Source organism: Ptychodera flava, chromosome 18, assembly GCF_041260155.1.
Source record: "Ptychodera flava strain L36383 chromosome 18, AS_Pfla_20210202, whole genome shotgun sequence".
Classification (NCBI taxonomy): Eukaryota; Metazoa; Hemichordata; class Enteropneusta; family Ptychoderidae; genus Ptychodera; species Ptychodera flava.
The window spans coordinates 5,617,994-5,631,499 of NC_091945.1; the positions used below are offsets into that span (position 1 = coordinate 5,617,994).

Consider the following 13,506-nt stretch of genomic DNA (forward strand, 5'->3'; position numbering starts at 1 on the left):
GCTCTCCCCCCTTGGCTCTTCTAACAGTGTTACTGGTAAAAGACAAATTTAAAATACCTATCGGATTGCACTACACTGCACCGTGGCGCACATCAATTTCTCAAAATTTTCACAGGATCTAGGACAAAACTGAACTGTTGTGAATTCATCCTTTATTATCACAGAAACATGTTTTCATTTACCTCAGTTCAATGACCATTTTGACAGTTAAACATACCATATTCATGCTTTTCATTAGAAGCTGGCAGCTGGAGAAATGATACAAGAAGGTCACAAATTTTCCGTTCCTGTATATTTATTTATCTTCAGTCTGTGGCAAACAGAACTGTTTTTCACAAATTGTATTGTCATTGTTTGGTTGTTGAATATTGTGACACAAACACTGATCATGCATAAAATGTAAAAAAATATGCAGTGTTCAATGTCATTTTCAAACAGTTTTACCAATGCAAAATAACCTGAAATCCTCTCAGATTGCACCATTAAACACATCAATTTCCCAAAATTTCCAATACGAGAGGGGGAAACCCCTCTCGTGCTCTCCCCCTTGAGGTGTTCTAACAGTTTCACTTAGTAAAAAAAAAATTAAAAAAAACCTCTCAGATCGCACCAGACTGCACCATTGCACACATCAATATCTTAAACTTTCCATGCAAGATACGGGAAAGCCCCTGTGACACTTTCCCCCTAAGCCTCTCACGTGTTCTCCCCCTGTACTTTAAAATTCTGCCCGGTCAGATATCCTAGTGAAAACCTTGTCATAATACCCATCCAAATTAAACAATATACTATATGGTTAGATACTGCGTGAGCTTTTATATCTTTATTTTATTGTGACTTGCAATTTCATTTTGATGGGTTCACCTTTTTTGAACCATCATGAGATAACTGATGATAGTCTAGCAGAGTACATCAGGATTTCAAAGGTCTTTACTGTTAAATTGCTGTATTTTGTAAATTTTACAAATACATGTATTTGTATTTAACTTTTCTAAGTGGGGGGATCAGTCAAAATTTCAGAGTTAGAGAGGGGCTTGCTCAAATTCATCATGGTTGACAGGGGGGGGGGTGTCACTTAAAATTTCTGAGTTTCAGGCCGTAAATAATGACGGCTCCCTTATACAACGCATCACAAACTTGATGACAAAGAAAAAAAATTTGCATTGCTACTCCATTTGAAAAAAAAAATTGATGCAGCTCTGACAGTAGAAAAAAAAAATTGCTGTCACTGTGACAGGAAAAAAAAATTTGCTCCCATACCCATTTCCTCCATACCCCCCCCCAAAAATCAAATGGTTCTCCCCTAAGCTAGAAGTTCGAACACAAGAGAGATCCCGGCCTCACTGCAAAGTCAGCCGCAAAGTCGTCCCCTGCGCACCCGGCCCGACAGCAAACTAACCTCTTGGTTTGATTCTGTTGTTTATATATTTTTGTATAAAATTCATGATACATATATCTGACTTTCACAACTGTACAATTTGCTCAGGACTGTGAGTTTGGCTGTAGTCTACAGACGATCGGAGGGAGCTAAGGCAGGCCCCAAATTTGCATGGACAATGCCCGGGACAATTATAGACGCAGCTCGATGAGAAAGTCATTCACACAAACCTAAATGAAGTGATCAATACAAAACTTTTAAACATCACTGGTTCTGAAAATTTATGATCAACGGTTCTGACCTACGGATTTTACACTGCGACGTTGTTTTTTGTGTGTTTTGCCGGCTACTAGTCCTGTAAGGCTGTACTACATGGAGGTAGTAGACTGTACAAGTGCAGCGGGCGGCCGGGCCGAGATTGGTGTGGGGCCTGCAGCAAGGTAAAATTGACAGCGTCCATTGCAGAATGCCCGCGTGTTATCCTTTCTCGTTTGGGAGGAAATTTACCGCTGTATTCAGAATGCCTTTTTACCAGTATAAAAGCTCAGTAACTGATGCATCAAGAGCCAAGAGTCTGTAAATTTCTTAGCAGTAGCTCCATTGTTTTTTTCTAAATTTTCGCTGAGATACAGCAGTGCGTATACTGGTCCCCGATCGTTCTGACTCCGGCGTTCACAGCTGTTTAGGGAGCCGTCATTATTTACGATCTGGGGTCGGAAGAATTACATTAGAAACTCCGAAATTTTGAGTCGCACCCCAGCCAACCATGATGACTTTGAGTAACCCCCTCTCTAACAGAAAGTTTGGCTTACCTGAGCCCATGTAACAATATGTAGATATAAAAGCTCACCTAATAAGCAGTCTCCGACCATATAGTATTGCTAAATTTGGATGGGTAGCATGTCATTATGGTATGGTTAAATGTCCAAATGGTTGTTGAACTCAAGTCAAATAAAATATACATTTCTATGATAATATAAAGGATGAATTCACAACAGTCCAGTTTTGTCCTAGATCCTGTGCACTTACAGTGATATCTGTCGAGAACATTTCTCCATGACCCAGCCTCTCCTTCCAACCCTGGTAACGACTGCAGAAAACTACTGTGTGACATCATCATCACCAGTGTTGATCCTCATCTTTACTGTCGCTGGTGCCATTGCGTACATGAACAACGATATCATTCTCATCGTCACTATCTTCTCTTTCATAATAAGTATTGCTATTAGTAGCACCTACTTGTAGTTTTTTGCCGTGCTTCATCTAGTTGATATTTATTTGTACTGTTAGAGTATTTATTTTCTTTTTATTTAATATGTATCAGAGTAAAATATATATAATCATCTAATCATTATTTCATTGAGGACAGAGTAAGACAAAGAAAAAACATTTTGAGCACCCCCTTATAACTTTCAATTTTTTAATGACCCCCAGGTCGTAAATACTGACGGTTCCCTTACTTGCTGCCAAAGGCCATCGCGTTCACTGCATTCGACAGCCTACCATACATTGCCAAACTATGTTGCTTCGATTTCGCAATCACCTTGCCGCTAAAGCGACAATCAGCTGAAATTTATTACATCAAGTTACTCAATTTTGATAGGCATTTGCCTACAGAAGTGAGCCAAGTGTACATAGTGTCGTCTTGATTTTACAGCGGTACCCGGAGTTCTGAGTGACCAACTGCAGGGTGCGCATCGGTGCACTGCCGACTGCAGTTTGAATAATCCGTATATAACGCACACTGTACCAGAATAGAATGTCAGCCTCCTCTGCCAAAGTTCTGTATCCTCTGAAACACAGTAGCACTACGTATTTGAACGGAGAAGAACAAAATAAAACCATTCGCAGGTCATTCAGCCGGCGACCATGGGCGATTACCCAGGCAGAGTGGCGTGGCATGGCAAGGCCCCAGGAATGTTGCAGGCTCGATGATGTCATCAGTATCGGCGTTCTCGATCACGTGCACAGCCTACAAGTTGTCAACAAACCCGCGCGGCAATCCAACTCGATCGGGCAATATTTAGCGTTTGTATGTCACTACAGGAGCACAAATTTGGCTTATTTCTTTACTGAACAACATTTCACGATGGATGTAAGAGAATAACATGTAATTTCGAACATAAAAAAGGTTAAAGTTACAAATACTGGGGCTTTAACTGAATTTGACTTACACTGTATGTAACCTTGTAACTGTATAAAACCCTATCCTTCACCCAGAAAAAATAATTAATATGATTTTAAATAATTGAATTAATTAAGAAATCAACAAAGCCAAAATAATTTTAGTGTAGAATTATTAGAAAGTTCAACTTTGTTAACAGTTCATAGTGAAATGCTTACCATCTTGGATGATTAAAACATGTAAAGGCAACTTTCCTGAATCCCAACTTTGACATATTCTGTACCGTCATGCATTGTTCTCTGTATGTTATCAAAAGGAAATTGCTCATAATAGTTTGTCATGATAGGTTGGTCAAATAAATAGAGATAGAGAAAGTTCGAATTTCCATTTATGGTCGACTTAGTAAGGATAAAATAAAATTACTTTTTGAGGAAAAAAATAGAGTGGTCAATTAAAAGAGTGATCAAAGTGATAGGGGTTTTTATGGTAAAGCTGGGCTATAAGATTCTTCATGTTCTATTTATAGCAATAATGCAATCTGTGTAAACTGTGCAATGAAAGTGTTACATGATTCCTTATAATGCTTTTGATGACCTTGAACTTCTTAAGTTGCAAACATTTGTCTCTTGGGTGTGCTTTCTCTGAGTACCTACAAGCTCAACTTATTGAACAGAACTTACTTGCAATGGTAATTTGAGAGTTAAAATGTGCTTTAATAGGATGAAAATACTGATAAAGATAACCAGCTGAAAATTCTTTATAACCTGACAGATATGCTGTTTTTTTATGACGTAATCTTGATAAGCAAGGCATGTTTACTTAACCCTTTTCCTGCCAAGTCCATATTTCACTATCAGGTCAAGATGGTTAAAATTAATGAAACACAACATATTCCATACGGTGTATTTTAACATAATACTGTATATTTGAAAGCTGTTGAAAACATAAATACTGTAAAGTTGATTTTTTTTGGACTAAAGATGCCATAACAAACCAAACCAGGTGGGAGAAAATACGTCATGTTTTGGCTCAATACCACTTTTTACTGACTTAGCTGATGGGGAAGTGATACTGTCTGGCAGGAAAAGGGTTAATTACAATGTAATTAACTCTTGTATATATTATCATAAGCAGTAGTATCGAGTTGAACAAGCTGATATTGATAGGTTGGTTGGCTGTTGGAGGTTAAAAGCTGTAAACATAAATGTATGTATGTATGCATGTCTATCTGTCTGTCTGTCTGTCTGTCTGTCTGTCTGTATGTATGTATGCATGTATGTATGTACATGTATGTATGTTAATTAGTATGTGCGGATGTATGTTTGTCCAAATTAAATACTCCTAAACCGCAGCACCTATCATCTTAGTATTTTGGTGGACAGGTGCATCCAGGGGTGGAGATGTGAATTTTTTCAAATAAACATGTAAAAGTCAAAAATATGCAAATGAGGGGTAAAAAAGGAAAAATCCTGCAAATTGCTAAAACTCTGTAACCACTGGCCAGATTTGGTTGAAACTTGGTATGAAGGTTCTTTATAGTGACTTTAGTCACATTTCTTCAAATTGTGGTTAAATTTTGAAAGTTGTATTATTTGGGCGATTCTCCCATTTTTGGTCAAAAAATCTTCGTTTCTGAAAGCGCTCATCCCATTGCCTTGAAAACTTGTATTTATGATCCTGGGGATGGCCTTTGTCAGATTTGTTCATATTGTGGTGAAATTTTCATATTTGTATTTTTGGGCCAATTTTTCCCATTTTTTGTCAAAAAATCATTTTCTGCCAAAGTATTTATTGGATTGCTTTAAAACATGGGTCTTGATCCTAGGGTTGTTTTCTGTCAGATGTGTAAAAGTCATTATGAGATTGAGCATTTCATATTGCTGGGGTATTAGATTAATTTGGACTTGCAATGGAATTTTCTCATTAATCGACCTGTAAGAATACAATGTCATGTGCGTACTAGTACTTAGTATCTCTGTAAAATGGGGGCACAGTGTCATTGACACCATTTTTTATTTTTTCTTTGGGCGTCCCTCCCTGTCCTGATGTACCCGGTACATGTTCCTTTTATTGTGTTTTTTAAATGATCTAACAAACGCGAACTGAGAAATAAATGTACAGCATCACAAAGATGACGTCTAGCTGTTGACATCTAAGGCATCTGTCTCGGGTAGTTGGAAAGCATTGCAGCTTTGGTAATGCCAACATCCAACTACAACTTTTGAATGTGTATACGCCAAAGAAATACGAATTTGATATTTGGTGGAAAGCCATCAAAATGTTGCATGGCAGCAGTGATCTTTGACCTCAATTGCACATAACACACTCGAAAAATAATCTGAACAGGTCATTTAATGATTTGAATATATCATGTTCATGGCATGGCTACATTCAGCAAATTACCCTTCTCAGTGCTGATACATCAACCATACAATGACCGATCTGATACATGGAAATACACGGCAAAATATTTTTCAAACATTTTATTCTAACAGCACCTGCATAAGAGCTACTGTGATTTTATTGGTAAACTAAAACCAGCTACGGTCCCTCTACCAGCAAACAAACATATTCTTCATTGCAGTGTTGTCAAAGAATACAGCGGAGCCAATTTACTGTAAAGCTTTGGTGTTATTTCACCGAGATGAAGCTAGATATCGTCAGCCATATTCTAGAATAAAACTTTTGACAGTCTTAGTAAATCAAACTTATTTTTTTAAGTGTAACACCATCATGACACATTCCTAATAAAGATTACATCACAAAATTCTGAAGATACAGTTAGGAACATATTGTGAAAAAAGCATCAAAGACACTGTGCTCAAATTCACTTTGAATGGGTCCAATCAAGAAATATTTAAACCAGAAAAACAATAATGACAAAAGCAAACAATTTTCACAACTTAGATACTGGAGGTCAACTGTAAGGACATACTTGTCAACTTCTAAAGCAATGGCACAAGCAGATCCTATACATGAGCAAATGTCAATAAAAAAATCAGACAGAGAAGGCTTGACAAAAAGAAAAGGTGAGGGAGTGGGAAAAATCTAATGTACAAAGGATCAGGTAAAAAAATAATGCTAACTCATCAATCTTCTAGACCCCCCAGCTCCAATATCAAATGTTCCACCCCTTGTAAGAAATGTAAAATATGACTTCGTTCACCTTTGCAATCCAATTGAAATTTGGCCATCGTAAAATAATTGTCCTTTGGGAATAGATTTGGGCCACCTCCGCACTTATCCACGGTTACCAGTACCAGAATTAGGGCAAATGTAAATTTACCATCCTTTGTGACCTCTGACCTGTCAAAGTGCAAAATTGCAGATTTGAATAATGGCACACTGTTTCTACTGTTCATGATTTTCCTGTCTTTTTTACACACAGGAAGGGCAAATATGACCACCACTCGCCATTTTGATCATCGGAGAAATCTTGACTCTTTATTAGATGAAAATAGGGTACGACGGCGGCAGAGAATTAACTGGTGTGTGGGATTTTTGACATCATTGTTACTCAATGTGTCTCTTACGTGTACTGTGAGTCAAATAATATGGTCTTGCTTCTGGAACAAAAATTTGTTGGAAGATACAGTTCGCGCACAGAATTGCAACATCTAAGTCGGTTACTGTGACCAACTCTTTTTGGGTGGAAGCAGTGGCCGACTGGTTTTGTGTGAGGCCTATCAGCTAGGCGATGTTGCCGTGAGTGTGTGGGGGTTCGAATCCCGTTTGGGTTATAGTAAAAACATTTATATTCTGCGTACATGGGATGATAAAGACTGGATTGAAAACTTTTGATACTTGTAGACATTAGTTTCAGATGCCGTTTGTTTTGTGTTCATAGGGTGACTAGGTCAACTTCGATCTATGGTGGAGGCAACTGGGATCAGGGCCAAGGTAACGTGTCCACACACGCAAATTTGCATGGGCCCAAATTTAGTGTCGGCCCTGAACCCCTTCTTGCTGGGACCAAACTACGTCAGCCCTTGGCTGACGCAGCCTGTCCATATTGGTTATTTACATCTGCCCGGGCCCAGCACCGGTGCTACACCGACGCAAAGTGGTCAATCTGAATGACACATATATGAACTATTTACAACCTTGGGAATTGTTTATATAATGCTATCATTCAAATGTAAACAGAACAGATAGTGAAATGTCTTCCACTGGGGGAGGGGGTGATTATGAAATATGGAACTATCCTGGGTCCAAATTTCTTATCAGTTCTTGTGTGTCTTACATAGAAAAGTTACTTTTAATAAGTTTATTATTATAATACCAAATTGCAAAGCTATCACACAAGTAGTTTTTGAAAACAAGTTTCTTGACCAATAATGACAAAATAGTCTTAAAAATAGTTTTCTTGACCAAAAATGGAAAAATTGTCTTTAAAACACAAATTTGCATATTTCAGGACAATGTCCACATATCCAACTGTTGTCATCCCTGGACATCTGTATACTAAATATAAAAGCAGTCTGTCCAGCTGTTTAAAGAAAAAACATTTCAACATTTTTTGAATTTCCCCCAAAACGGTAATTTTGCCAATTTTTTCGTAATTTCAACAAATCAGAAAGGTAACTCCCATGCAAACATCCAACCAAAACTTGAGGGTGATTGGGCCAGCAGTTTCAGAGAAGAATAATTTTTATTTAAAATGAGGAAAATAATGAAAAACTTCAGCAAAAATACAAAATTCAAGATATCTTCATGGTATACATAAAACTGTACCGGTATAGGGTCCACCTAAGTCACTCGCATACTAATTTTCAAAGCAATCAAAACAGTGGTTCTTGAGTTAGTAATTTTTGATCATTTTCGCATTTGTTAAGCTCATTTGCATAATTTGGGCACTGCAAACTTCATTTGAACAAAATCCCATCTACAGCCCAGGATGCATCCACACACCAAACACCAAGCTAAAAAGTGCAGCAGTTCGTGAGTTTTTGACATTGACAGACATACTATACGCATATACCTGGTACATACATACCGGTACATACATACTTACAAATGCACATACATACACACATACATACAGATGCCACTGATTATACGATAACCTCACATAGTATACCAAATTTGAGCTAAAAATCCAGACATTAAACGCCTCAGTTCATACGTTCTATTTCATTTTCAGGAGGTAAGATATTCACATGCCTACATCTAGGTATGTCAAGATGGTTCTGTTGTTGGGATTTTTTTCCCCCATGCAGCACAGCCAAATATTTAGCAAAGTAAACATGCTATCAGTCCCCACTCTCTGCATTCACAGAGTCTGATGTGTTATTGGATTGATTGCCTGAGGTTGTTCTCTAATGATAATATTTTACCTGCTTTCATACATTGATATTTTACATTTGAAACTCTTGTATCCAATGTTTTAAATCATTCTTTGTATTCATGAGGTCTTACATTTGTATGGTAAACATGTCTCTCAAGACTGCCATCCTGTTTAAATGGCGTACAATGCTTATTGCAATGGTATGATGTGACATCAAATTTGATCAATATAAGGATTATAGAATCATTTTTTGAGGTAAAGTGTCACCACGCTCTTATACTGTCAGATATTTGAGCGGCTGTGTTCATGTGATCTGTGAGTGGGTTAACATATGGCTTTTGAAATGGAACCTAAATGTGAATGTTTGACCACACTATTAATGTTATCTGACATCAGAATGAATCAACATATACCTTTAAAGATGGCCCTTCTCTGTGAATGTTTGACCACAGTCTTTACATTCATGTGGTCTGGCACAAGAATGAATCAACATATGGTTGGTTTGACTGCCCTTACTTTTAAATGTTTTACCGCATTCCCCATATTTATGGGGTCTGATCTCTGAATGGGTCAATAAGTGATTTTTAAGATCGCCTTCATGACACTTATTGCAATGGACATATGCATTCTGAGACGGTGGTTCCGTGTGAATGTTTTACCACTCTGTACATTTGTGTGGTCTCTCACCAGAATGAGTCACCGTGTGACTCTTAAGACTGCCCTTCTCTTTAAATGTTTTATCACACTCTCTACATTTATGGGGTCTGAGCTCTGAATGGGCCAACATATGGCGTGTAAGATTGGCCTTCCGTGTGAATGTTTTACCACACTCTTTACATTCATGTGGTCTGACACCAGAATGGATCAGCATATGGATTTTAAGATGGCCCTTCTGTGTGAATGTTTTACCACACTCTTTACATTCATGTGGTCTGACACCAGAATGAATCAACATATGCGTTTTAAGACTTCCCTTTTGTGTGAATGTTTTACCACACTCTTCACATTCATGTGGTCTGACACCAAAATGTATCAACATATGCTTTCTAAGACGGTCGTTGTGTGTGAATGTTTTACCACACTCTGTACATTCATGTGGTCTCTCACCAGAATGAGTCAACATGTGCCTCTTAAGACTGCCCTGCTCTGTGAATGTTTGACCACACTCTTTACATTGATGGGGTCTGACACCAGAATGGGTCATCACATGCTTTCTTAAAGTGCTCTTGTGTGTGAATGTTTTACCACACGCTTTACATTCATGTGGTCTCTCTCCAGAATGGATCAACATATGCCTTTTACGACTGCCCTTCTCTGTGAATGTTTGACCACACTCTTTACAAATATGTGGTCTGATACCAGAATGGATCAACATATGGGTGATTTGAGCACCCTTCCTTTTGAATGTTTTACCACACTCCTCACATTTATGAGGTCTGATCTCTGAATGGGTCAATATATGTGTTTTAAGATCGCCTTTCTCTGTGAATGTTTTACCACACTCCTCACATTTATGAGGTCTCTGAATGGGTCAACATATGTGTTTTAAGATCGCCTTTCTCTGTGAATGTTTTACCACACTGCTTACATTCATGTGATCTGATACCAGAATGGATCAACATATGTCTATTAAGATCGCGTTTATATGTAAATCTTTTACCACACTCTTCACATTCATGTGGTCTGACACCAGAGTGGATCAACAAATGTCTATTAAGATCGCATTTATATGTAAATTTTTTACCACACTCTTTACATTCATGTGGTCTGTCACCTGAATGGATCAACATGTGGTTGAGTACATGGACCTTCCTTTTAAAGGTTTTACCACACTCCTCACATTTATGGGGTCTGATCTCTGAATGGGTCAATATGTGCCTTTTAAGAGCGCCCTTCTTTGTAAATGTTTTACTACACTGCTTACATTCGTGCGGTTTGACACCAGAATGGATCAACATATGCTGATTAAGATAGCTCTTAAGTGTAAATATTTTACCACACTCTTCACATTTATGTGGTCTCACACCAGAATGGATCATCATATGCTTGTTTTTATCACCCTTCCATTTAAATGTTTTACCACACTGCTTACATTCGTGCGGTTTGACACCAGAATGCATCACCACATGCTTATTAAGATAGCTCTTAAGTGTAAATCTTTTACCACACTCTTTACATTCATGTTGTCTGACACCAGAATGGATCAACATATGCTTGTTTTTACTACTCTTCCATTTAAATGTTTTACCACACTCCTCGCATTTATGGGGTCTGATCTCTGAATGGGTCAATATGTGACTTTTAAGATAGCGGTTCTGTGTGAATGTTCTACCACATTCTTCACATTTATGTGGTCTGATATCTGAGTTTGTCAATATTTGTGTCTGAAGATTGCCATTCTGAATTAATGTTTTACCCCATTCACTGTGTTGGAATGATATGAGATCAGATGGAATCACTGCAAGCCCCTTGAGATAAATGCTGTGTGGGAAGGTCTTGAACCCTTCTTCACATTCACTTTCTTGTGCTCCTGAATAGTTCAAGCTATGTGCTCCATCATTGCTGTTTTTCATATAAATTTTACCACACCCAGTGCTGATTTCACCATCATAGTTGTCCCCATTATGAGAATTGCACTCAACCATATGGAAGGAGTCTTTGTGTAATGTAGTTCGGTCTTCAATATGATCGCCCTCATATCTTGGAGTCAGGTCTTCATAACCATTGCTGTTCTCTTGGTTGGACATGTCATATTCCAATGTTATAAAGCCATGTTGCATGATGCTCTGTACAATAATTGATGCATCTGTTGTTAGAGAGGTTAATATAAAACAGTTCAGTAGAGTATGGTAGTAACAACATGGCTCCATAAAGCACTCTTGGGACATAGAGATAAAGGCTTTTGATGTTTCTTATAACAACTTCAGATAATATTGGACAAAATGGAGACACTTTTCATGATTTTCATGTGATAGTTAAGAGCAAAGCAATAGCCATCATAGGATGATAATGATCTTTAATCCAAAACTTACATGTATGGCTGTGCTCTCGCTGTCGCTCGTAACGTTCGTAAATTACGAACAAAAATGAAAATTTACGAAAAAAAATACATGCCCGATCGGCCATTTACGAACAATTTTGTTATTTTGAAGCCTGATTTTCGGTCGAGATTATGAATTCCGCGGAAATACTGTCATATTTCGTCTTTCAAAAACTACTCTGCCCCTATCATCGGCGCATCGACAATGGTGTGGACTTTGACCTGTGCTAACATGAGCATGCGCGAAAAGGTTTCAAGATCCCCGGGTCGTGTACCCAGATACTGGTGTGCCATGCATTACGGTAGTTTCGAGATACCCAAACACTCACATGCTGTCAACTTTCTGAATGGACGCTGGTGAAGGGGATCGAGGGAAGCGGGCAGTTACAAATGCTTTAGCTGTAGTATCCTCAGCTGGGAAAGAAAGTTAGGCATAAATACGGCACCTGATATGAAAAAATTGGAAACAATGAAACCGCCGAGAAGAGATCAAGACAGTCAGCCGGAAAGATAGTCGAACTGCAATCCGGACCGCGCATGGTTGAACGATGTACCGTACTGCAAAGTGTTTGTCTGTACATGGAGCGGAGGTGGAAAAGAGCCGGAAATCTTAGCCGGAAATCTTAGTTGTCATAGATTTGTCATTTAACGATCTGCAGATTGAATCTTTTTAAGTGAACTTGCCAATTTTAATAGGTTTCCTTCAAAATATTTTACAAGAAACTGTCTCAGCAAATGTTATGAATACTGATAGTTTTCTTTGATGATCCAAAGACAATGCTGTGCACACTCCCAAGACGAAAACGTTTATCCAGACAAAAAATAAATGACGATCATCTGCAGCGTTTTAAAAGTAAAACTGTCTCTAAGAAAACATTAGCAGGATCACCAGTCTCAGTTTGCGTACTCAAATTTGCTGTTATAATCAGACAAAATTTGTGCGAAACCACAGACTGCCAAATGTTCTGATCAGTGGTTGTTTTAAAAGAATTTATATTGCATAATGACTGCAGTACCAAGAGGCACCACACACCTATGGATGACATGCATACTTTCAAAGTAACAGAACTTTCCCAAATATGAAAAACAGGTCAGAGATTTTCTAGCATCTAAAACTTGTGCAAACACTGATAATATTAATGATCACTTCATATATTAATATAAAGCACTGACTACACACACAAAGGGAGTTACGATTTGTGTCACAATATACTTGAAAATGTTATGTTGTGTAAGAAAGATCGATTAATTGAATAACATTCATGGGCCGGTTGACCAAAATGACACACTTTATTGAAACAAGGAAGAAATTTCAATGTTACAAGCACTCATGACCCATGATGTACTGTGTTATTTAATGGATCTTTTGAAAATGTGTATCAAAATATGAGTGTTCATCGTCAAAAAAATCTAAAAAGGAATTTTTCACTTTCCTTTGTTTATAATGAAATCATCATCATTTCTGTACCCTTAACATCATTTATTGAGTACCAGAAGTGCTCGTTGAAAATGGGCGGGCTCAGCATTACATAATTTATGCTTACTAATTTATTTTGAACCAAATTCGTAAATTTACTAACAATTTCTAAAGGCCAGGGAGAGCACAGATAGGTCAACTTTCATACACAGTTACTGAACACACCAAAGGCAGCAAGGCACAGACTGTGATCAAAGTA

At 37.9% G+C, this 13,506-nt stretch overlaps 1 protein-coding gene across 7 annotated transcripts in view; it reads right to left on the minus strand.

The window, feature by feature from the left end:
- Positions 1–5,971: 5,971 nt before the first annotated feature.
- Positions 5,972–13,506, minus strand: part of LOC139116729 (zinc finger protein 708-like) — a 62,006-nt gene continuing 54,471 nt past the window's right edge. For 4 of the 7 annotated variants that reach the window (XM_070679348.1, XM_070679352.1, XM_070679350.1 and 1 more), the window contains one exon: positions 10,162–11,596. In XM_070679348.1, the coding sequence (XP_070535449.1) occupies positions 10,302–11,596 (1,295 nt within the window). In that variant the 3' untranslated portion in view covers positions 10,162–10,301. Of the gene's footprint in view, positions 11,597–13,506 lie in introns of all 7 variants that reach the window. The other 3 variants (XM_070679347.1, XM_070679349.1, XM_070679353.1) reach the window with 2 other exon arrangements.